The sequence below is a fragment of the Thermobia domestica genome, chromosome 12 (assembly GCF_964235325.1).
Source record: "Thermobia domestica chromosome 12, izTheDome1.hap1.1, whole genome shotgun sequence".
NCBI classification, from domain to species: Eukaryota; Metazoa; Arthropoda; class Insecta; order Zygentoma; family Lepismatidae; genus Thermobia; species Thermobia domestica.
In genome coordinates, this window is record NC_137465.1 from 125,094,990 (window position 1) to 125,122,342 (window position 27,353).

Sequence of the window (27,353 nt, forward strand, 5' to 3'; positions counted from 1 at the left end):
GTTAATTCTTAGTAGAATAATTTTCTCGTTATCTAATTTTAATGTGATATTAATTAATGTTTGTCTCTTTCCCTTTCAATTATACTTATGATTTGATGCTACCTTTGTTTTATATCATGACAATCGCATTTTTCAATTTTATGACAACTGCGCCCGAACGCAGTCACGTTACGCACTGTTACGTTGTATCTTTACTTATATTGGCTCTAACAATAATAATTGTAATTTATTATTAAGAAAAGAATCTAGTTATGGGCCTAAGTTAATAGCTAAATTGTCAAATTTTGAATTTGCCTTTTCGTTCACGATTAATTAAAATGTAATTGATTATTATGAATTGAAATAGAGGAATGGGATAATGAAATAATATAAAGGTATAATATATTGTAACAATGAAATTTGATTTTAATATATATAAGGACAATTCAAAAAGTAAGGTAACCATGATATGATATGTAAATTACATGACGGCCCAGAAATTATCTCTTAAATTGCGAACAATTTAAGAAGTTCCTTAGTTCAGGAGCTATAGCTATACGATAATGTGTATTGTTTATTTTCCATTTAGGGCAGAAAATCATATATTATGTTTGTTTTATTTTCCATTAAGGGCATAAAGTGTTATATTAACTTGCACTGGATATTTAGTAGAAAAAGAAGAAAATGTAATATCTAATGTCACAAAAATGTTGATTTGTAATGATTATTTTTCGGTTGTCATGAAAAAGTTTTTGTTTATCCGTTGTTATGATAATTGATCCTGGTTACTAAGGAAACGGTTCTAGTTTCCAGATACTTGTTTACAGTTGATTACAATGTAATAATAAACTAGAATATAATGTAATGCAGAAATGTACCATAAAATGCAGAAATGTTCTGCTGAAAAGCAATTAATAATTATTGGAAGATAGAGTGTTTTTCAAGTGGGTGAATTGGTGTATAATTCTATGATAGTGTTAATAGTTAGCAGCAGCTAATTATATATTGACAAAATCTTGACAAAATCTAACTGGAGGTGAACGTTATAAATCTTTACCTATAGTTTATCTTTACCTATGGTTTCTAGTTCTAAAAAGACAATATGAGAACACTGATAAAAATCGAATGAATATAGCCAAATGTTGCAAGACATTAAAGTAGTATGTTAGTCTGTTAGGAGTACATGTGTCACAGCCAGTGTGTCACAGTTAGGTGAAGACAAGATATAATATTTAACAAGGTATTTTCTTTTTTTACATATGAAGTTGATAAATATAGCTATAAATTATTTGTTCCAGCAGAACTATCAAATGTTATTGGCAATGAATGGCACACTTTCATTTGTAAAATAAAGTTCGTTTTTGTCGATTTTTTCGGAAATTGCGCATCAAAGAATTTGCACTTAAGTATGTTATTTTGTTACGCCCAATGTTGCCTATCGATTGACATATGTCTTATCTTGGGATAATATTTTGATCAAATAGAAAATAAAGTTTAAGAATGAATCATAATTCCAGGTTATATCTCATATGCTATACTACATTCTGTCATAACGCTTGTATCATAATGAAGAGCTTCGTTAGGATATATTTCAGTATTAATCCCACTTCAACAGATATTGTAATTTCACGGGTCGGGCTGGGCCCTGGCTAAAAATTCCCGCCCGTGCAGACTTCAAAATACACATATACATACACACATATAAAGAAAGCTTACACTACCTTACTACCTTAAAATCAAAATGTTAAAAATTTAATCACCAAGCCCACCCTCTCATCTGAAACCACATAAATCACTCAAAATCCCCGGATATTGAAGATATCTGGAAAACAACAAAGCCATCATTAAACAATGACATTTAGAACGTTTCACTTACACCGTAACTCTTGGCCCCTAACTACACTATGTCACAAGAGCTCACAAGGAACGAACATGAACGTGTCATCCGGACATACGAATCAAACCTAGTCTAATCGATAAACATAACAAAAATATGTTCATACACAAAAAATTAGGTGCCATGGACAACGGAGTTAGTCCCTTAGGCCCAATAACTCCTTTAGTATAAAGCGAATCGTAGACTCGCAATGAAATAGTTATTGCATCAACACTGTTCATTGGAAAGTCATGGTTTACAATTAATTCTCTTCAGCATGAAACAGGCTTTCCAGAGGTGCTATATATTGGGGCCCAAAACGTTTTTGAACAGGGAAAATTGGGAGAATGTAGGGAAAATTCCCTCAAGAAATATCTTCTATCAACTTTGGACCCCTCTGGAGTGGCCCCGGGTAAAAGCACACAATTCAAATGTATCTCGAAAAATACTATAGGGGGTGAGAAATGTATATACCAAATTTTGTATTGATAAACGAAATAGATATGAGGGGAAAGCGTGTATTGGTATACAATCCTTTCTCTCATATCTATTCGTCTATCAACACAAAACTTGGTACACTCATTTCGTACAACTTATAGTATTTTTCGAGATAAATTTGGATTGTGTGCTTTTATCCGGGGCCACTCCAGAACGTCCAAAGTTGATAGAAGAGATCTCTTGAGGGGAATTTTCCCGACATTCACAAAATTTTCTCTGTTCAATGAGCCCAATACACAGCACCTGTGGAAAGCTTGTTACATGCTGAAGAGAATGAACTATAAACCATGACTTTCCAATGAATAGTGTTGATGCAATAGCTATTTCACTGCGAGCCTACGATTTTCTTTAATACTAACAGGGTTACTAGGCACCAATGACTTACTCAGTTGTCCATGGCACCTAATTTTCTGTTCATGAATATATCTTTGTTATGTTTATAGAATGGGCTAGGTTTGATTCGGATGTCTGGATGACACGTTCATGTCCGTTCCGTGTAAGCTTCGCTCCACCACTAGCCATTCACACACCAAAAAGAAGCAAACATAATCACAGTACAAAGTAGCCTTTGGTTGGACATTCATTCTTCCCACCACCCACCACCCCTCAGGTAGCGTAGGTAAACTGACGACAATTCATTCACTCATTCATTCAAAGAATCTTTTTTTTTTTTTTTTTTACTTTCAATTTAAAATTATTATATACTTCAAATATGCAGCAATGTTATTTTAAGATAAGACCCGAAGAAAGATAATACTATTATTTCCTTTCTCAAAAATTTTTCTGCATAATTAGGGAAAAGTCAGGAAAGTCATTATTTCTTTCTTCATTCATTTTTAATAAAATACTAGCTGAAACTGCCCTGTCTACTTAGTGCATCGTTTTATTATGACCATGAATCTCCTTCCCACTGTGCATGTCTCCTTACTCACACAAGCAAAGGATAGGAGACTCACAAAGGGAGTGAGTTGCCATGTACAGATGTTGGAGTGAGTTTGTAGCAAATTTGTAGAAATAACACGATATTAAGTGGGAATATTTTTCTCTAATAAATCCATTTCCGTCCGAGTACGCCTCATTGCATCTCTTGAGGCATTTGAAGTTGCAGCATACAATATGCTTTGCCATTCGGATTTAAACAAAGAGCCTGCAATGTCCATCAACCCGCCATACGTAACTTCACTACCGGTACTCGTTGCCTAACACCGTAGTTTCTTCTTCCAACAATCTTAATCTTATGGGCTCAAAACGGTCCCTAAAATGTTGAATAGAATACACGGTTTTTGAAAATTTGATTGAGAACTGGACAATCTACACGAAATTTGGAATCGATCAGTGAAAACAACACGTTTCTAGCACTTGTGGTTTTCGAGATCTCATTGTCGAAAGGATTGCGGACAAACATATAAACCTAGCATTTTAATATATAGCAGCGTTTTCCAACCTTTTCGAACTTGCGGCACACTATGGATGTAACTTGAATTCTCGCCGCACACTCATAGATATTATTATCTGTAATATAAAATATCGTGGTATTTTTTCTGATTAATGATCTTCTCACAGAGAAGAAAGCTCGATCACTGGTTTTTCCCCGTGGTTAATCATTATGCTTACTTTTCATTCTAATTTAAAAATAGAAAACAATTCAATGAAATATTGAACTCTGGTTTTAAAAACTACGCTTTCTTTTTCGAAAACTGTATCCAACCTTTCCCTAAGAAGATAGATCACTAAATAACTAACGGAAAAACAAATGTCTTTTACTTTTAAAACACAAAAGTAGGTAATTTGTATGCATGTTTGCTTTGTCGAAAGTATTGAATGATATTTTAAAATTTCAAGTTACGAAATAGTCTGCAACAATAAAGGAGCAACAATAGTCACAACAATGACAACAAATACTTTTTTCAACATTAAAATTGTACACAAGAGTAACACGGTATGAAATTTAAAATTGTAGATTCATAGTAGAGGTTCATAGTAATGTGAATTACAAATATACATTTTCCCTTATGTGTTGCAATTTGATTTTTATAGAATTAATAATTTTGTTTTTATTTCCCCGCGGCACACCAGCGGCCCATTCACGGCACACCGGTTGGGAAACGCTCATATATAGACTAGCTGAACCTGCGCTCTCTACATAAAGCATGAACCTCCTTGTTATTCCTCGCATCTGTACATGTTCCTTTACAGACACTGGTGAAAGACGTCTTGATAAAAATCGGCAAGAGATACCGTAAAGGAGAGATTTTTTCGATTACTTTTTCAATATCTCGTACCGTTTGCAAGATTTGAGCCTACTTCCGATTGGAGTTTTTAATTCATTTATGATAAATGTTTTCTTTCTTCTTGCATGCAGTATGTAATAGGCAAATATATTGTACACAAAATTAATTATAATGTCAGTGATATATGGTGTTCATTGGGCAAAACACTCCAAACAATAAAGATTAAACTTACTGTTAGAGTGGAGAAATGGCTATCCTTCGTTTTTCATTATCATTTGACCACAAAACAAACGCCTGAGAGGTATTCAACCCCTGTATACAATTACGTGGTGTTGGAATGTATAATGTGCAGGATATGATGCTTTAGTTTTTTCTTTTTTAATTTCAACACTTCCAGTGTACCCGTAAAAATGTAATAGAGAAATGATGGCCATGTTTTTTTTCAAATATTCAATTAAAACTGGACAATCTACATAAAATTTGCAATCGATCAGTGAAAACGTCATCTTTCTAGAGCCTGTAGTTTCGGATATATCATTGTCGAAAGGATTGGCCACAAACATATAAACGCCCACAAACGTATAGTTTAAAAGAACTCCAGAGATAGTAGCACAATTCATTTGCATTAATTTTGGAGAAGGGTTATTAAAATACAAAGACTTTGAACAATAATTTTAAAAGATAAACTCTATGAAAAAGATCTATTTAATAAATAATTTATTTAAAGTACACATACTTTAAATGTTTGTTTTCGTTAAACGTGAAATCACACATAACCGTAAATGAAAGATTTGAAAGCCAAAGTTATAGGTTGGAGCTCAGGCGGTTTTAATCGCTATTGTAGTATTTTAATAGATAGAAAAATTTGACTGACAACTGGACAATCTACACGAAATTTGGAATCGACCAGTGAAAACGACACGTTTCTAGCGCTTGTGACGTTTCGAGATCTCATTGTCGAAAGGATGGCGGACAAACATATAAACCTAGCATTTGGATATATAGATACGTGTATAACCTTGTATTGTTTAGACAAACACTTGTATATATGAGATCTTATGTCATGGAAAAGTCAACTTTTACTTTTCTATGTGAAAAACATCAACTTTTATTAGATATTATTGCACGACGAGATATCTCATACTACGCTATAAATAATTAGTCTTTGTCACACAATGAAGAATCTTCACCAACTTTATCTTATTTCATCTTTTTCAGTATATTATATTTTGTAGTAGTAGTAGTGAAATCTCTTTCTGTTTTATGTTTGTTCCACACCATTTAAAAGTCTTGTCAAATATCTACGTGGTAATGGGTTTCTCTCTCTTTCTCCGTCATGATTGACGAAGATGAATTTCTTCTACCCTATATGTTCCTCTTGCATTTGCACAAAAAGACATAATTATTTTCTTCTTCTTTAATACTAATAGTGAAAAGACAAATGTATATTCCTTGTTTCATAAAAGAGGGGAAAACAAACGAGCTTTACCATATATCATTTTCATCAAGCTTTTTTTTTTTTAAAAAAAAGAAAGAAACAAAAGAATCCTGTTCAGTGAAAAGATTAATAGTACTTTAATGGAAGAACAAATGGTGCTGTCTATCCACGGGAAGGATTTTGTTATGTTTCGTTCATTTGAAAATATGTTACATTTTTATGACTATGGTTTGTTATTTAAGGTTGAAAAAGCTCTTACTTTTTTTAGACTAAACAACCAGGACTCTTTGTGAAAATTGATACTTCTATATTCCTAGTTCTGTATTGGCTTCTAGCTGAAATATCAGAATTACTTAAATAATAGGCAATACTCACCAAAAGTGAGTAATCGAGAGTAGATTATTCATTCATTCAGCGTTTTTCACGAGGAAATGTGCGAAGCAATGATTGTAGCAAACATCCCTTGGAACAAAGTTCAAGTACCGAAGTTCCGGGATTGTCTTGAAAAATATTGTGGCAGAGTTCTTGACGAGTCAACCCTTCAAAAAAGGATGTCTTCCAGTTTAGTACAAAGAAGCTTTAGAATTAATTAAGACTCAAGTAGGCAATCCCTATGCATAAATTTCCTTCGACGAGACAATTGGTGCTTTGGGACGGTTTGTAGCTAATTTCATAGTTATAAAACTAACTGTTGATTCCATCTACACCATATCTCTCATTACATGCAAAATTCTGGATCGTACAAACCATTCCATCATAGTACGATTTGTGAATAATCCATATGGGGTACAAGAAGAGAGAGTTTTTCTTATGTACACATACAGTGCGTCATACATGTTAAAAGCTCCTACGGCACTTAAAATGTTTTATCCTGACTTGATCCACTTCATTTCAATGACACATGCTCCAACGCGTTGCTGAAGAGGCGAAAGCGAATTTTACGGAGATCAATCAAATTATTTCTTTCACGAGAAAGGTGTTTTTTTGAAGGCACTACAATGTGTGCAAGATTACAAGGAACAATTGGCAGGCGTACTACTTCCTCCGTAAACTATTGTTACTAGATGGGGCACTTGAATTTTACAATGAATATTTTGAAGAAGTCAAATTTGTCCTTGATTCATTTTTGGAAGACTCAGCTGTATCGGACGCACTGCTTAAAATATCTTCAAGGATTCTAAACTTCCTCGCGATATGACGTACGTAAACTGCAATTTTAGTTTGATTGCTACAAGGATCAACAAAGTTAAAGCTGTTGGGTTTCCTCTCCTGAGAGCCATGGATATAAACATTAGGATGCAGGAAAGAAACTGGCTGCTGTTGGAGATGTGGGAGAAAGAGTTCGAAGAAAATTTAACGCAGTGTGTGAAAGAAACTCAGGTTACAACAGCTTATTGACAGTGAACCACATTTTCAATGATGAAACAGTTAACCCTCCTAACGATATTTCTTCCAATCATATTCACCTCCTAAAGTATGCTATGGTTACTTCTTGCAAGTCGAGAGCTGGGTATAAAAACATATTGTCTGATCAGCGACAAACATTTACTTCTCAACATTTGAAAATGTACACAGTGACATGTTGCAAGTTAAATAATTGAATATATTCAAACACTACCTGAATCAATGTTAAAGGTGCTTTCTGAGTGAAAAATATGGGAAACAAACATTTATTTCTGAACCTTTCGAAATGTACCTGGCGGTGACATATTGTAAATTAAATAATTAAATATACTCAAACTGTGGTTAATATCTGAACATATATTGCAGATCAGAAACACTTAATGTAAGCATTCTAATATCGTAACTTAAATTTTTGTAAATTCTTTTTAGAATGACCATATCCCTTTGTTAGGAAAGATATTTGAAAGAAAATAAGAATAAATGTTTACAGTACATATTTCATTATGAATTTACATACTTTACACGTTTCAGACATGTTTTTAGTAAAGAAACAAGTAATTTTTTGACAAATTTGGGGTCAGCTTTAATTAATAAATCAGGGGACCCTAGAAGCAAACATTTCCTGTTCCAATGGGTAAGTCTTGCCATTCAAAGAGGCAACGCAATAAGTGTTTTAAATTCATTCCCATTCACAAACAAAATGGATGAAATTTTTTATTTAAAATAAATCCTAAAATATTTTGAAATAAAAAAAAATACCATATTGTAAGTTTGGTTGAGAATTGTCAAGAATTATACATGAGAAGCTCAGAATAGTACACGTGTACAAGATGTTCAACATGTACCGTTAGACAATTAAATACACATTGTTTATAATACAATGATTAGGAAAAAAAATAAATTTGAATGTTAGAATTAAAACAAAATTTGTTTTCTAATAATTATTTATGTACAATATTTTTGAGATTATATGAAACCCTACTGAAAAATGTAAAAAAAAGTTTATTTTATATATATATATATATATATATATATATATATATATTTACATATTTTAGAGGTTGATATTACATAAAAGTCCGGGCTATACTCATAAGTAGCGTTGTTAGGTTCCAGTAGTGAGTTTGAATTTGTAACTTTTAGATGTTTATTTCCTCAAGTCAGATTATGAGTTGCCCGTCGTCAGGGGCACCCGAAGAAAATTTTCTAGGGTGGGTCATCTCCATAGTTGTTATATTACGTCTGGTATTTCTGGTTTGCTATATTACGTATACATTTTCGTGAGCCAGAGTGAGCCCGAGGTCCACTTTGTCCCTCCCCTTCGAGCACCCATACAAGGTAATGTTGATACTATATTGTCATCATAACTTTAAAAAAAAAACATCGTTTCCTGCTCTCTTGGGTAAGGGGGCAGTAGGAAATAAAGTGGAATCTCTAACCTAGTAGTTATCAAACCAATTTCTGCTTTGTTTTTTGTCTCAGCACAGCTTCCATTGTCGGGTGCACCCGCGACACAAAACGTACGTACTGTAATACCAATAAAAAGTTTTCATATACTGTAACTTACACATTTTCATTAATAACTCTGTTTTCTTAATATATTATCGCTTCTTTGCGCTTTCCTTTACAAAGCAGTGTAGTAATGAATAATTATTTATAATTTTGGAGATAAAATAAAGCAAAATAAGAAAGTTATAAGCAAAAACCCTTTATTCTTATGAAACCTTAGTCTGTCAAATAATTACGCGAAGAATATACCGTGGGAAATTACAGGGAAAATGACTCAACACACTGAACAGATATTAGGAACACTCACTAACATGTCCACTTATTGAACAGAAATATGAACTGAAAAGACAGCTATGTATTTCTGCGTTGAATTTTGCAATTCTCACCTCATGCACAGTTCCAATATGCAAAAGCAATCAATATCTTCAGATGAATTTACTGAAATGGGAGAAAACGACTATTTAAAACTTCAAGTGTGAACCTGCGCTTGGAGCTATATATTAGCGATATTACAACGTATTCTTTCATAAGTTGTCTCGGTGGTCAATCATGTTTAGTAGTGCTTATGAAATTCGAGCATTGAAGAGCAGCAGTTTGAATCTGCCTCCACTAAGTGTATATATATACAATATATATATATATATGGAAATATTTCTTTAAAAAAGAGTACCAAGACTGGGTCAAATTGAGTATTCCTTCATTAACAACGAATTTAAATTTTGGAACCATTTTAGTTGAATCCTAATCCTAACTATATATAAAACTACATGAGCTGAAATAAATAATTGAGCACTTCCTGCAGGGAAACAATGATTAAATTTGGCATGTTTGTAGCTTTCCGGAACTAACCGACAGGAAAATTGCCAAAAGGGAATATTTATAATTTTTAGGGTGTCTACAGAGGGGATGAGGAATTCCCCCATGTTATTTAAATGGGCCTTTTTTTTATCTACAATCTCATGTTTTAGGTACTTGGAATTGGAATAAACACTTGAAATTCGGCATGCTCGTACGTTTTCGTTAACACTACCTAAGTAAATCAGTAAAAATAAAAAATCCAACTTTAGAGTGGTTTTATAGGGAACTGAAAAATCTTTCCCATGTTATTTATATGGGACACCTTTTACACCCCAAAATTATTGAGCACTTCTTGTAGGGCTACATTGATTAAATATGACATGATTGTAGCTTTACGGGACAAACCCACAGGAAAATTGCCAAAATTGAATATTTTTAATTTTTTAGTGGTATAAAGGGGGATAAGAAAATTCTCATGTCATTTAAATGGGCGTTTTCTTGGGACACAAAGTCCAATAGATAGCTGAAATAGGAAAAGAAACAATAGAATTGTGGGTTCAAGAGGTGCGAGGCCGTAGGCCGAGCAAAGACAGTGTGTGGGGGCGAAGCCCCCGGATGGGCAAATTCAGGAAATATGAAGAGCAAGTTCACGAAATTCACTGTTGATGCAAAGGGTGATTGATAAGAAATGCGAGGCCGTAGGCCGAGCAAACTCGGGGGTCTGGTGGTGGAGCCCCCAGCTAGCCAAAGGCTAGTTTAAATATATAAAATAAACAAGAAAAACCCAAAAGTGTAGGAGAAACTGTAGCCCACCCTTGGTGCTCCGCGGCACGATACACAAAAATAACATATTTTATATTATTATTATTATTATTATTATTATTATTATTATTATTATTATTATTATTATTATTATTATTATTATTATTATTATTATTATCCTGATTGAAACGGTATTTTTTCTTTTACTTCCAACAATCACTTCCCCGTTCTACCGAACTTTTCTTGGGGTGAGAGTAATAGAAAGTTTTATGTTAGCAAACTCTTTTTCGCACTCTTTCCCCCTCTACACTTACCGCTCTACGTTTCTTTCTCAGCAATTGCTACATTGTTTTTCAGTTCCCTACAATATCTGGTTTTACTTTTAGCAAGCCACGTGATTCTTCACCCCTTCCCTTCTCTCCACTTATCGCTGTAAGTTTATTTCTGAGTAACTGCTTCATTGTTGTTCAGTTCTAATGTCCTATGTTCCTGATAATATGAATCGTCGGAGGGAAGTGATGTCGGGAGATGTATTGGATTTATTGTTTGGCGATGATCTGACTTCAGATGCTGAAGAAAGTGAAGTGTCATATAGTGACAAAGAACTTGAATGTTTACGTCGGAGTGTTGAATCTTCAAACGCCAGTGAAAATAAAGAAACAAATAAAAGAAATGCGGGCATTGCTGGACGCAAGTGCAGAGTTGCCAGAGCTACTGATTTTACAGGAGATCTCCTGCTTTTTCTACGTTCTACTGATCTACTGCGAAAGAAAATAAAAAGTGAACAATCTCCTGATTTTTCTCTACTTCAAGAATTTAAAGAAATATATTATTATTAATATTGAATTTTCATATTTTTCCTTACATAAAAAAAATCTCTGTATGCATACACAAAGCTTCGTAGAGCATATAGTTCTAGAGGTTTGATGTATATAATATGAATACAAGGATACACTATACGTCATTTTGTAAATGTATGATGGTTGGCGATCTTTATGACTTACTGTAAGATTTACGAGTATGTGTTGTTTTAGATTGGGACTTAGGTTGGAAGAGTAGCTTAGATCACCTCTCCACGATCGTCAGCGAAAAGTCATCTTATGTCACGATCAGCTGCGAGTGTATCATATAGCTATACTATCGCTAGGTTCATGATAATACATTTTCCCTTCTTACTTCACGCACGTATGTATCAAACATTATTAATGTAAAGAGGGCATGAGTGTCTTTCTACCTCCAAAAGATTACCTAATCGTCGAATAAAATTTTCTTTATGAAACTTATCTTGAAGTAATTAAAATTCAAATTCATACTTAGTATGTATTGTTTTATTTTGAAAAGAAAGTAATAATGACTTTTGGTCTACTTGTTTGTCCACCGTTTCATTAAGAATGACTTTGTTTCCACTGGTTTTGCACTCAAATTCCTCCACTTTATGTGTCTACTGCTTTCTCCTGTTTTTTATCTTCGAGTCTTCTGCTTTTCTAACTGATCGGTCTGGCAACAGTGCGCAAGTGAAGGTATGTACATCATTCTTCAAAAGTTCCCTCGCATAATATTGTCAAGCAGCGATGTGGTCCAACAGATCTAAGCAAAAATGTTTACATAGGGGAAGAAGCGTTTTTTGTTTATTTGCGAAGATATTATAAGTGCAATAATGAAATATATAAACGAAAAAGGACAAACTGCTACGGAATCATGGAATAAAATAAATCCAAATACAGGTCAGCGTATCTGGATCAATACTAATGTGGTTGAGATGAAAGCTTTCTTGGGATTACTCCTATCTAACACAGCATATTTCTATGTATAAATTTCTAATGTTATAGTACTATAATTCAGCTATTGTTTGAAAGTGTCACGAGTACTGTAATACAAAGAACGATCAGGTACATTGCCTTTTTTATTGTACGCTTTAAATTTTAACTTCTTGAATAAACTTGATATATTTTTTAACAAAAAACACTCCTGGTCAAAATGACCTAGGTTTAGTACTTTACGTAACATTTTAGGCTTGGTACTCTAAGGGTTAAATATAGTTCTGTTTTGAAGTGCTTGAAAAAACAAATTCAGACGAACTGTCACGTTTCAAAGCCCCTATCAAGATAGATAAATAGATAGATACAGTGGCGGCGATTGGACGTTAAAAGTGGGGGGCAAGATATGATCTGAATATTTGTATATCAATGTTAATATACAAATTTCCCTGGGTGAAACTACATACATTAATTGGCCATTTCAGAAAAGTGGGGGCAACTTCCCCCTTTGCCCCCCCTAATCGCCGCCCATGGATATATATATATATATATATATATATATATATATATATAGAGAGAGAGAGAGAGAGAGAGAGAGAGAGAAAATGTGTGAAAGAGATAAAATATATATATATATAAATATGCTTGTATTTTTAATTACAACGTGAAAAGTTATTGTAATTCATAATCTGGATTGTATAAAGTGATTTGAACGCTTGAAGCGACTTAATGTTAATAAAGCTTTTTTCTTGAAGATTTTGTAATTAATGTCGCAAATAGTCCGATGCTTTGTCATATGTGCCAGAGAAGTAAATACATATTTTAGCGGGATAGTATCGTCTACCCCTTGCTTCTATTGATGGTATAAAAATCAAGTTCAGTTGATTTTGAGTTTAACGTTCCTTTCGGCGCGTATATGAGACGTTTACCTACTGATTAGCGTGGAATCCGAATGACATGAGCTCACATCGGGAATAGAACCGGGTCTCTTACGTCAAAGGTGCGTACACTAACCGCTAAGCCACAAAGGAACTTGGTATGAAAATAAAATGCCACACATATTACTTCACCGACAGATTTCTGTTTTATGATCAGTTAAAATAGTATTTCTGGACACTGTAGCGAAAAATGTAATTGCTATTTCATGTACAGTGAGAAAAATGCAAAGAATAAACACAATAAAAACAAAAGAAAGAAAAGGATTCAATGTAAGCCTCTCTCGAATAAATCACTCAATATATTACAAGTACATATTTCGAGCATTTCTAGTAGAACTCTTAAAACGCGCTGGCTTTATAACTTGCCTGTGTGGCCTAGTGGTGCCCTACCCGCTGGTCTAGTGGCTAACACCTGCGTTTTGGTGTACCGGGTCCCGGGTTCGATTCCCAGTAGGAGATCCTTTGTGATTTAACTGTCCTCAATGTTTCTGTGTTCGTGTCCCTGTCGTTCTAGGTTACTGGTAAAGCGAGTTAAACGAGTAAAGCAAGTAAAATTAGTAATAAGTAGTTTAACTAAGTTACGGTCAGTTGTGTATAGCAACATAAAACTGGAGGTGAATGACTCGCTAATTCCACGTGTATCCGTTACCAAAACTTTAGGGCTAATATTTAATGAATTTCTCAACTGGGATAACTATATTCAGTCACAATGCACAAAGGCATTTGGAATATTACGCAGCCTGTACAGATTTGGCGAAGATTTCACAGCTACTTGTAAATTACGGCTCGTTCAACACTAATTTTTTCACTTTTTTCATTATTGCAATAATCTTTACGATTCCGAATTACCAAAGAAACTTACTTACAAAATCCAACTAGTTCAAAATACTACGTTAAGATACGCTTTCAGTACTAACATAGGAAAAGAACTCATGTACTTCCTGTCTTAAATGAACATAATAGTCTTGCAATGTTTCATAGAAGATGTTTGCATTATGTTTGCTTTATATACAGGATCTTAATAACTGAGAATTGTTCAATAAGTTGACTAAACGTTCTAATGTACACAATTATTCCACACGTAATTAATTCAAACTTGATTTTCCCCATTATAAAAATAAATATACGCCGTGCATCCTTTTTAATGTCAGCACCAAGAGCTTGGAATGCACTTGCTGAGAAATTTGTCTCTATTTCTAACTTTGTAAAATTCAAAAATGCGGTGCAACATTTACTGAGGCAGAAGCAGAAGCTTCAAAACGGAGCATATGATAAATAAATTGAATTGTTTACCCTTCTTTCCTTCAACTCCCCATTTTTTCGGCCTCTTTGCTAATTACTATCTTGTATAATATGTTTCCTTTTGCTTGTGTTTGTTATCATTTATTAGTTTGGATTCTGTTAGTACATATATTTTTTTATTATTCATAGGGTTAGGTGAAAAGCAGCCTTGGCTGACCCTCGCCCTCAATAAAGTTTATTATTATTATTATTATTATTATTATTATTATTATTATTATTATTATTATTATTATTATTATTATTATTATTATTATTATTATTATTATTATTATTATTATTATTATTGCACCGAGGCACAACCGCACACAATCATCGACCTGAGATATGGACTGATTGCGGTGGTTAAACAAGAGAAAGAAGTGTCATATTATTTCACAATGTCATTACCTATATATGAGACTAAAATCTTGTCACTTTCTTTAATGTTAAGAACGCTATCTTCAAGAAAATGCAAAATAATAATAATAATAATTGTATCGGGTCATGGGTGGACTCCATCATTTTGTGCTCCCCTGATTTTTTGCCACTCCTGCCACTTCGTAGTTACGCCCCTGTATAACATATTGAATACTAAAGAAGAAATATTTTCTTAGATGTAAGTTATTTATTTTCGACCATAATATAACAGATTCGGTAACTGAAAGATAATATGCAATGAATAAATTTTGTCAGTCCAAAAATACAACAAGTGACACATTCGAAGGTCCTAATGACGCTAGATTATCCAAAAAGAAGTAGTAGTTTGTCCATCAATTACTTAGAGACTTTGCGTGATCCTTCTTCTAGTCTAGTTGGTGTTTGAATTTCGGAGGACCCATTTGCGGCTCTTCCCCATTGGGAAGCACATGACGAAAGAAACATTGATTTTTGAAGGGACAGTTTCGTTTCATCTTGAAGTACATGCATTTCTTCCTTCTGGCTTTGTCCTTGAAATCGTTGATAACCTTCTCTTTCTCTTCTGGAGTCGTTGGCCATACACGAGTTGGCACGATGTACTTGGACACCGTTTGACAGTAAGGGCAAGACTTTATCCGTTGATAAGTATACGAAGGATGTGTGCGAGCACGCCATTTTCTGATGCACGTGATACAGAAACAATGGTCACAACCAACCAACATTCCAAATTGCCGTTCCTTTCTCTTTGGATGAGACAAAACAGTTTTCCAACACATTTGACATGGTTTAGACGCCGAAGGATTATACACCATTTTGGTTGTTTTCCTTTTCAAACTTTTTTTGAAGAGCTTTACAAGATTTTGGACTTAATGGACTGTCAGTCTTCAAAAAGAATGAATTCGTGGCAACGATTTTTTTAATTTTAAATCAAAATGTGTTATTCATTGTTACATCTAAAATAACGATAGTAACAATTACACTTTACACTCAGGTTATTGTTTCACGCTGTTCTTTTACACCTTAATCTCTTAACTGCCAATGACGACTCAATTCGTCGTGAGAATTTCGATTTTATTTGTAGCCTGATGACTACGTTCGTCATGTGTTTTTAAAAATTCAGCTGCTTTGAGCGGGCCAAGACTTCTCGTCCCCAGTTCAGGGCAAACGTAATCTTACTCCAATTTATCCACGAGATGGCACTATCCTAGACAAAATAATTTTAGGCCTAATTTTCGTTTTTGAGAAGTGGTGTGAATTTTGATGTAGACGAAGAAGACAAGCCAAACCCTTTGTCTTCAGATAATATTTTGATGATAACGTATTTTAACTTTTTTTTTCTAATGAGAGTAATCGATACGTCGATCAGTTCTTTTATGCACATCCAAATCTCAATCCAAAGTCTCGCGCTCGGGACTGAGTTCCTACAATCCCTGAAGAAATTGAACATTTTATAGCTCTTCTAATACTTCAAGGTATTGTCAAAAGGCCGAGCTATGGTCTGCACATCAGTCGAAAAGAATCTGTAGCTATCTTGTTTTTCCAGAAAGTAATGAGTGAAAAGCGTTTCATGTTATTTCTCAAGTTCATATATTTTGTAGATAATTCAACGTTGGATACCTATACGCGAAACAAGAAACTGTTCGAAATTGCCCCTATAATAAACCACGTAACGGAAAAATGCAAATCTTCGTATAACGCAGCACGATATCAGCGTAGATGAATTTCTTTTTTGTGTGTGGAAAGGTCGCCTACCTTCGAAGCAGTATATTCCATAGCAGATTTAGCATTTTGAACAATGTGAAAGTGCTTCAGGATATATTTGGAATATTGTTACTTATGCAGGTAGAGATACATATTATGGTCCCAAGTACCCTAACACCCCTCTGTCAAGCCGGGTTGTTCATGAATTAGCACAAGGGCTACACTATCTACTTAGATAATTGCTTACTAATGTTGAATTGACAGAGACTTTGTGAAAATGAAACAGATATCGCAGGTACAATACCAATAAAAACAATAGGAAATATAGGTATACTATCCTATACTATACGAAAATTTTGTATTTGAATTATGTCTATTTTCTTCACACAGCCACATAGGCCTATACGAACGAAAAATCAGTAAAAATATGATGATGATGACGACACTCAATTAAAATATTGTGACGAGTAAATTCGTCAATAGAAAGAATATTGGGTGGGACGACATAATTTGTCATCGCAGTACAGTATTGGAGGTGACGAGTCAAAAAGATTTGTATTGGGCGTGACGAATTAATACGTATGTTTAACAAATTTATTCCCCATTCAGATGCAACTTTCTGATTCGGAAACTCCCGTTAACAGATTAAAACATGTTTCAAACAGTGTTCGTAGGTATTCTTAAGAAAATTTCCCTTAATTGACAAAATTTTCCCTTTTCTTATCAAATTTTCCCTAGTTTGTTGAGTGTCCAATTTCTATGACAGAAGTTATGTGATAACATTTAATTTAGCTATTTAAAGGAAGTGCCAACTGCATTTGTTTTATTCATTTGTTTTTTGCTTCTATTTTTTAAATTTTCCTTCACTTTTTGTTTACAAAAAATAAACACAAATACGCCCAACCACTAATGGGTGCAAACTATGCTCCTTTGAACACACACACACACAAACTATTGCTATTGTATTGGTTTATTTCTGAAGAAGAAAGAAAAATTTAAGCATTTATATCGGTCAGTCAGTGCGAGAATTTCCCTGACTTTTCAACGTTTTATTTTTTAAAAAAAAAATCCTTTTTTCTCCCTTTTTGCTAAATTTACCTATGAAATTTCCCTAGATTATGTATTTTTCTCTTAAACTACGAATACTGCCTTCTGTACCTTTCATGTAGAGTTCGTGTGAATTTGAGGTCTCGCAAAACATAAATAAATAAAATAAAAAAATCGAACATTTCGAATTAGTATCTTAAGGAAGCAGTCCCTGCTTCTTTTCTTTACATTCTAGATCAAACATCTAAAAGCGCTCAAACATGTGTTTAGTAATATTGTAAGTCCTAAACATCAAATTTCATTTCTCTAGTCTTAAGGGTTGTAGCTTACAGTAAATACATCTTATTAAAATAATTGCAATTCTTACGCTTTGTCTTTTAATTGTTTTCTTTTCTTCTAAAACAAGTATCAAACGAGTGAAGTAAGTTTCACAGTGTGTGAAACTACAATAGACTTCCAACCTATGCCATACTCGAACTTGAGGTGTTACATCTATAATATATATATAAAACATTACTCACAATCTCTTACTGTCTTGTCTCTATAGAGCTTTTCCACAAATTTCTTTTCCACTACATTTTCTTCCCTTCATCCTGTATCACTACCCTAATAGCAGAGACAACTTGAAAACCACTTGCTGTAAGCTTGCATTGGAAGTCGGCAAGCTTGCATCCGACTTTGTTGGAAAGCGTGTAAGCATGTCGCAAGCTGGATTCCAGTAACGAATTTACATAGGGGAAACCTTGCATTCAGTGTTCCATTCAAGCTTGACGTAAGCATTTTACTCTGGCGGCAAGTCAGTAGCCAATGACCAGCAAGTGATGCTCTGATGATCTGCGATAGGTCTAAAGTATCGCTTGCAAGTACAACAAGCAAGAGATTGTATGAAAGCACGCTTTGAAAGTGCAAGCGTAGAAAGCCAAGAGCCAAGTACGCGCCAACTGGTCAGAAGCTTTCTTGCCACTTGGGTAGGTTCGTATATTTAAATTATGGCCTTTTTCTAGATATTTTCCTTCTGCCATCCCCTCTATAGCTACATACAATAATAATAATTACTATTAGGGTTCCGTCGTGACTCATCGGTTAGCGTACGCGCCTTTGGCATGGAAGACCGGCGGGAGCTCATATCATTCGGATTCCAGTTAATCAGTAGGTCCACGTCTCATATAGACTCACTGCTGAAAGGGAGGTTAAATTCAACTCAATAATAATAATAAATATTTCAGAGTCTCAGAAAGTTACACTTAAGTAAAATTCAAATTTGACTTAACGTAAATTCAAGCTAAGTAGGAAAGTTTACAAAGCGCGTTATTTAAGTACAAGTCATAATAATAACGCGTAAGTCGGGTTGTTACTGTATAACATGTTTGTATGATAATTATTATTCTTTTTAAGATTACCATTCACGCAGGTAATCTTAGTTCGTTTCCCGATGGAAGGTTATAGAATTCGGACTCCGCGTTAGAACCGTATAGGTAACGTTTCATATGGCCTTGGTGCTGATATGGGATCAATCAGTTACATAGAAAGAAAGTAGTTTACTTACTCAATTGATTCGATTTGGTATCCCTTAACAAAGCTGCAGTTATGAACCGTTGCTATAAACTGCTTTCGTTCTTTTTAACATTCGATATTAAATCAGATTGCTTCATAAAAGTAGCTATTTGAAGAAAAAAAAAAGCACTATTGAGAAATGTTTCTGATTTGATCTCATTTCGTTTCATGAAACAACCGAAAGAACTCACACAAATGCATTGTCTTCTGCCATTGCAGATCCCGTGATCTTAGCAGATGATAATGGTTTCAAACCTATATCTTTTCTCCTACCTTTCTCTTTATTACATTTCAGTTTCTTCATTGTAGATAGAGCATGTGCTACATTTTACACCTTTTCAGACAAGATCGCGTGATTCGTGCCAATAAGAAAACTTTATAAGATGTTCTTATCTCGGGGAAATAACATTTTCGTTCGCAGTTATAAGAAACTATGTTGAATGATTTATTGAAGGTTCATTTTATCGTTGGTAGACCAGAGCCACAAATAGATAGGCAAGAGAATAGAAAAATATATATGATTTTAATCTAAGTACGTTATTTAAGCCTTGCTGGTTTCATCAGTATTATCTCATTGAAGAAAACGGATTCTCAATAATTTATGGCACGCTCTTTGTTATCGCTATATGGACTTTTCAAATATAGTACCTGATTGCAGCCATATACAGTGCTATTAACTTTGATAATGTCTGTATGGTACGAATTCGACCTTTGTTTCTCATTGAACTTTCTATTCTGATAGCTTTATACTCTCTTTTTCGTATAAGTATTTACTTATCTAGCATGAGACCCGATATTAAGTCAACAAAATCTTTCTCAAAATAACGAAGCAAATCTTTCATTATCTTTGTTTGTAATAGTCTTTCATGTTTCATTTTCTCTCAGGTCTGTATTACAAATTGTTTTCAAACCTCTGATGAGTAGGTGATAAGTACAAAATACCTATTTTACATAGAGATATCGTTAGAAATTATCTTTAGGCTTGTTAGGCAAAATGCGTATCCTGAGGAAGAAGTTTTATCTCAATTTCATCAGTTTACTTTGACTACTGTATTTCTCTCTATATTGCCTACACTATTACTTATATCCCAGACATTGGATATTCTTTATATTTTCTTCACAACTAGTGCAAAATTGGGATAACAACGAGAACTATTTTTTCTAATCTTTGTTAAGCCATCAGAGTAGAAGCACATGAAATAGTGAATCACAAAAGAATAAAATCTGTTCATTGGAAATCGAGCATCCTCTATACCTAAGACAGACTCTGGTGATTAGTTATTATGGAGTACTGCAAGGGAAACCATAACGAATGCAATCGAAGCGCCTGATAAGGGTGAATTACATTATGCAATTTGATTTTTCCAGGTGGAAGGGCATAATATAGCCGTCATTCATACTCTTATGACTAAGGATTATGACATGCACTTTATAATGTGATTCCTATGTGCACAGGCACTACAGAGAATTTAAAGAAAGACTTACCGACCTACACAGGATGTAAACTCTACGAGAAACTGGAAATTCCACGAACAGCAGGGTCTCTAATGTACGACGACAGAACTAAGCAGTCGATATTTCGTCAATTACATGGAAATTTCAAAAAATACGCATCTCGAGTGCTACGTGGTAAATAAAAGCGTGGTGTGTACATTGTCATCGTGTTCTGTTATACTTGTTTTGTTTGACTATTAGTTTCTAGAAGTTATTTTAGCATAAGTTTTGACAACGAGGTACAAAGATGTCAACAAAGAAATCCAGGCACAAAACAAGAAGACGCTTTTATAAAAGTTACCGGTGAATACAATGACCAAAAAAATCTATAATAGTTATTTAGTGTGGCTAGTTGCTAATCTGATCTTTCCGCATTGTATCTAATGCTTAGATGCGAAATAATACGAAAAGAATGAGCTGACAACCTTCGACGTCACGCTCGAATAACAATAGCAATGCCATCACATGCACGACGAAACATTAAAAGAAAAGTATAAATATCAAATTTCTTATCCCTAACCTTAAAGGATTTCGGGATATGGTCATCCTGTTATAACAACTATAGCCCCACTCTTTTTCTTCCCGCCTTTTTTCCTACCCTTCTAAAACAGTGAAAAACGTGTCTAATCATTTCAAATGAGTTAATTTACCAAATTTTATGTCTCTTCCCTCCACAGATTCGGAGATATGGACATTTTACTATAGTAATTGCCACCCTCATTCACCCATTACCTGTCGAATTTCCAAAAAAAAAAAAATCCTTCCTTAGTGGTACCTTACGTCACAAATCCTATGCACTGTAAAAATTTCAAGTTTCTAGCTTAACTTGTCTGGAATAGACGTTGAACAATCAGTCAGTCAGTCACTTCCTCGCTCAGAACTTGTTCTTTTACATAGTGAGACAAGCAGTATGTGCGTTACTCTTAGGAGAATCTGAGTAATTGAAAGGAATATGGGTGTTGCTGTTAGGAGAACAAATACAACAACAGATACATTCTGATAGTTAACGCTCTCTTTTCTTACATATGAAGTGCATAAACGGAGATATAATATTTTCTTTCGGAATTTAAACTTCCAGTCAATATTAGTAACGAACGATGTATCTTATAGAGCCATAAAAATGAATTCTCTCTCTATGCTTAAAAATTGAACCTCAAAATTATTATTTTGTTGTGTTTGATGTTATCTATCGTTGATATATATACAGGGGGGTAAGAAACTATTTGAGCAAACTTCGGGAGCTGATTGCTGACACCAAAACAAGAAAAAAAAAAGTCCTCTGGAACTTTAGTCAGTGAGGGATACTTTCGGTGATATAAGGCGCTGAAAGCGTGGGGAAATGAATTTCAGAGGGCTGTAATTCTAAATCAACGGTACATGGAGTGCGGTTTAGAACATGATATTCGAAGTCATATCTGCTCGATTGAAAAATATATGCTTCAAACCTCTGCAAGATGTGTGCGAGGGATCTCCAAAGGAACGTGGAGATTACTTGTTAGGTTATAGGGAATCCATAAGTTCCTTTGAGGAATACCTCGCACACATCTTGCGGAGGTTTAAAGCATACATTTTTCAATCGAGCAGATATGACCTCGAGTGTCATGTTCTAAATCGCACTCTACGTATCGTTGGTTTAGAATTACAGCCCCCTGAAGTTCATTTTCCCACACTTTCGGGACCTTATATCACCCTCACTGACCAAAGTTCACTGACCACTGACCAGTTGTTTCGGTGTCAGCAATCAGCTCCCGAAATTTCTTCAAATAGTTTCTTACAACCCTATATATATATAAACTTTGGACTATATTCTAGTTGAATAGAAATAAAAGTTACAAAGCAAATGACAATTTTTGGCTATATTTCCACATTGTAATCCTGCGGGTGTCATAATGAAGAGCTTCGTGTTGATATTGTTCACTATCAGTTTCATCTTTATGTGTAACGTGATACCAGTATAGCATCAAGTTTTAGGTTTACAAACAAAATTCATTTTTCTTTATTTCCCCCAAAACTATGCATGAGCTTTTACATACACCCATATCATTTTGTTCACCCAATATGTTCTATCGATTGTTTAGTTACTAATGTTTGTGTTTTTTTTTTCGTTAAACGCAAATAATACAAGATTTATCCGTAAAGTAATAAGGCTGCCCGCAGCGCGTTCCAGAGGGGAGATTTTTGGTGAGAGGTCCAAGCTAAGCAACGGACCGGGCGACAGTCGCACAGTGTGACCACTGCTAGTACTTTTGTACTAGATCTAGTACCTTTTATATTTTAGTGTTCTAGTACGTTCACCAACAAATCTAGTACTTTTCTCCTCCTCTTCTTTTCTCATAAATACAGAGAGAAAAAGGAATCTAATGAAAATTTGGAAATGTACGAAAATTTCACTGTTCCTCCTTTTTTTCTGCCTGTTTTTTTTTCAACAGTGGTATTTACAAATGCGGAAGTGGGACATAGGTGCCGTCCGGTCGCCTCTTCCAACTAATTATTGACCACAATAAACAGTATTACATATTTGGTGGTCTGTTTAAACAGCGGGCTATTAAGGAATTAAAACTCGATTTTTCTCAATAAGCCCATTTTAAGATATTTCTTATTTTCTCTCGACATTCTCTATATTTTTCATACTTGTGTTACTTTAGTGGCTTTACAGTAAGTTCTAATACAACAATTAAGCAGGGATTGTGCCAGAATTTTTAATTTGAGGATGTAAAGTAAAAATTAGGAGGGTGTAAGTGATTTGGATGGTTTGTATCGAATTTTGAGGTAAAAAATAGTCTGAAAGTCGAAGGTTTGAATCTAGAAAGGGAGCTGCCGGAAAGCTTCTAATAAAATATTAATATTGTAAAATGTCGTAAATAGGGTGAAATGGGAGCAGGTAAAATTTTAGTACCTTTTTTTTAGATCTAGTATTTTTTTTCTGCATGGGTTAGTACGAAATATTTTTGCTGGGTGGTCACACTGCAGTTGCATCCGATCTCTGACGCAGCAAGGATCACGCGAAAGGCAAAAGCTATTTTTGAGTTGTTCGGTGAGGTGTTTCAGTCACCTCCCGGATAAACTATCAACGCCGTTTTCTACTTGCGCATCTGCACAGAGCCGTCAAACAGAAACAACCGGAGATTGCCAATCGGTGGAAGCTCCACCACAACAACGCCCCAGCCCACACCGCCTTCGTTGTCACCGCCATTCTGGCCCGGATAGGGGTTGCAACTTTGCATTGTACAGCCCGATGTGAGCCTAACAGATATTTTTTCTGTTACCAAAGCTCAAGAGAAGCCTGGAAGGTCACCGTTTCGACGATGTTCCCGCCATCCAACAGGCTGTCATAGTCTCTGAAAGAGATTCTGGCAGCTGACTTCCAAGGAGCCTTTTCAGCGTGGGAATCGCATTGGCAGCAGTGGATCGACGCTCAAGAAGACTAATTTTAAGAAATTTAACAATGTGTACTGATCGGATCAATAAATTCTTTTTGCCAGACTAATCTCATTATATTACGGACAAACCGTGTATTATAGAATATATCTAAATTAATTTTGTATTGTTTTAATGGACAACCCTTAAAAATTAAAATCAAGATAATTCACATTTACTGTCTTACAATAACAAAATGTATTAAAATATCATATCAGCATATGATCTCATATTATCGCCTTAGTGAAACTCTTCTTTATGGTGCATTCTTCATTTATACCAAACCCCTATTTAGCATAAAACCTCACTTAAGAAAAATGTCCTACCGTAAATAGCATAAGCAAACTACAGGGTGATCCAAAAGTCGTAGAAAATACCGAGTTCCCAACGAGTATCTTGAAATCCATATCTTGGATTCAACTTCAGAATTTTAAATGAAAATGGTTTGTGTGACTCTTCACTTCCACATACTGCCTATGATGCTTAATTGCCAATGTCACTCTGTGCTCCCAATCTGCATGAACTCTGGACAACACTAAAAGCTAGGTAGAGGTCATGGCTTTACGGATTCGGATCTTCCCTTATCTTGGCTGAGTAAACCATAGCCTTCACGCGATCTCATAGATAAAAATCTCAAGGCGTCAGATAAGGCGATCGTGAATTTCACTCCAGAGATCCAGATTGTAATTTCCACCCCTTTTCCTTCTTACTTCTTTTCTTCTCTTCTAGTCAAATATTAAAAAAAAAAAAAAACACTACAACACATACCTATTTATCTTAAATGAGAAGTTCATATACTAAATTTCATGTATCTAACATTCAGAAATTCCGAGATATGGACATTTTAACATAAAAATTGGCTCCTTTATTTTCCTCCTTAACTGTCGAATTTCCAAAAATTCTTCCTGAGTGGGACTTTATAGCGCAAATCCTATGCCCTGACCAAATTCCAAGTTTCCAGCTTAAAATGCTTGGTCTGGTCGTTGATCAATTAGTCAGGTAATTATCTATTGAAGACATCTTTTATATTTAGAGAGATATAGCTATGTCTATGGATGTGACGTTACAAACTTTCCAAGATTCACTTGCCAACACTGAAGAATTCGCCATTTCCGAAATTGTCCAATAGCGGCGCTGGTGTGTAAAATGGCGGCACAAGCGACCGAGAAGGCTTATTATGTACTGAAGTTTGCAAGAACTTCATCAGTAACCATTGTTTAGAGACATTTACAACCTAAGTTTGCTAAATAAGCACTGCGCCATCACAACATCTTAAGGTAGATGATACAGGTTTGAAAAGACAGACCGCTTGTACAATGCAGAAATCACTGGACAACTATCCATTCTGCTGTGAACTGATTGTCGTTTACATATTATCTGCCATGTCAGAAAACGAATCCATATCGAACATTTGTAAAAACATATGTGAGTGAGTGTATGGCCTAAAAGAACTTGACAGTTTACTTTTACACTACATAAGTATTTCCAGAACAAATTCATTACAACAGACTTTTTTTCATTTGATACAATTCATTTTTAATTATTATAATAATCTTAATAATGAAAATAGCGTTACTTACCGGAAATGAACGTTGAGCACACAAACAGTAACACAGATGGAAAGAGTGACGAGAATCATTGTAAAGAGAAGATATTTTCCGAGAAGAGGAACTGCTAACGACGTCGGAGGGATGATTTCTGCCAGCAGGAGGAAGAACACAGTGAGTGACAGCAAAATAGATATGCAAAGAGTCACTTTCTCTCCAGAATCCGAAGGCAGATAAAATACCAACACAGTTAGGAATGTGATCCCGACGCAAGGAATAATAAGATTGACCGTATAGAATAATGTTTTCCGACGCATCGTCAAGTTGAACGTGATATCTGTAAAGAAAATGAAACACAAAAGTATTTAATATTTATATTTTGAGTTATATTGATGATTAAATGTTCAAGAGTTCCAAATAAATAACTTAGTAAAAAATTTAAGATTGTCACTTAACATTATTTTTAGTTCCTCTTGCCAAGCGAGTCTACTGTATCTAGATATTTTTGTTTGGAGGGTCCAAAGTGTTTTCTAGGGGGGAAGCACATCTATGTCGTATTAAACGTGCTTTATTTTGCACCCGAAAAGACGGTAACTATAAATAATTGCTAATTACTGTAAGTTATATTCTCAGAAAATCTGATAGAACTAAGATTATTTTTATAAAGAAAGGAAGAGTGCAGATAAGATGTAATATCAAGTTTTTAGGCTACATCAATCATTTATCTGTTAAACAAGTAAAAGTGTACAAATGTTAGTAAAAGTTACGAAGTTTTAGGGGGGGTCCGAACCTGGTGGACTCCCTCCGTGAGTGTGCTCTTGCTACTGTACTTGACATCTTCACAAATTGTCCCGACTTGACAGTAACTTCAGCCTACTTAATCCCAATAACTAGATTAATAATTTCTTTAAGAAGCAAATGAGGCATATTACGTAAAAAAATATTTTCTATTTCCGTTCACCCTAATAATTTCAAGCTGTTTTATTATAACTAATTTTACAAATATTACTTTTAATCAGACATAAGATGTTGCGCCCCAACTTTTTTGGTAAAACAAGAAATAAGGACATCTAAAAGAAAGTTAAATTTTAAATTTAACGTCCCACGTTATCTCCTGTAGATAGTGTTCTACTCGAGACGAGACAAAGTTCTTGCAATAGAAAGAGATACGTATGAATAGGTACAGTCAGCTACAAAAGTTCTGCTGAAATTTATTTTGAGAATAACGGAAACAGGGCTGGAACATACAACGGAGTATGGCTGGAACGTTCAGGAAATTACATTCATTTTAATTTACCGAAAATTATACTCAAAATGTCCTTCCATTCAGAAGTTATATACGAAACGAATTTCATCAAACGGAAAGAACTTTTGAAGCTGACTGTACTAACGACAATCATTTTAATGCTTTTAAGAAATCTGTATGGAATGTCATTTAACAATAAAGCAACATGTGTTGCTCTTATTCGTAAATGTTGTATTTAAATGTTCTTTCAACACTAAATGATAGCCCTATCTATGCAAACTCCTGAGTGTCTCAAAATACCCCTGGCATAGGGTAATTCTGTTATTATCAGAGTTACAACAAAATGTAAGAGGGAAAACCGTCTCCAAGTATGATGTTTTCAATCTAAGGTTAATGAATATTTTAAATCGGAAGAGCCGTTTGGGCTATACACTCTTTACGCGCCCAATGTTAAATGAA

At 34.5% G+C, this 27,353-nt stretch overlaps 1 protein-coding gene across 1 annotated transcript in view; it reads right to left on the bottom strand.

The window, feature by feature from the left end:
* The window catches only part of LOC145666619 (acetylcholine receptor subunit beta-like 2), a 699,654-nt gene that overhangs the window by 364,708 nt on the left and 307,593 nt on the right, over positions 1–27,353 (bottom strand). Inside the window, exon 7 of the mRNA XM_081734057.1 lies at positions 25,682–25,985. Within this exon, the coding sequence (XP_081590183.1) occupies positions 25,682–25,985 (304 nt within the window). The remainder of the gene's footprint in view (positions 1–25,681; positions 25,986–27,353) is intronic.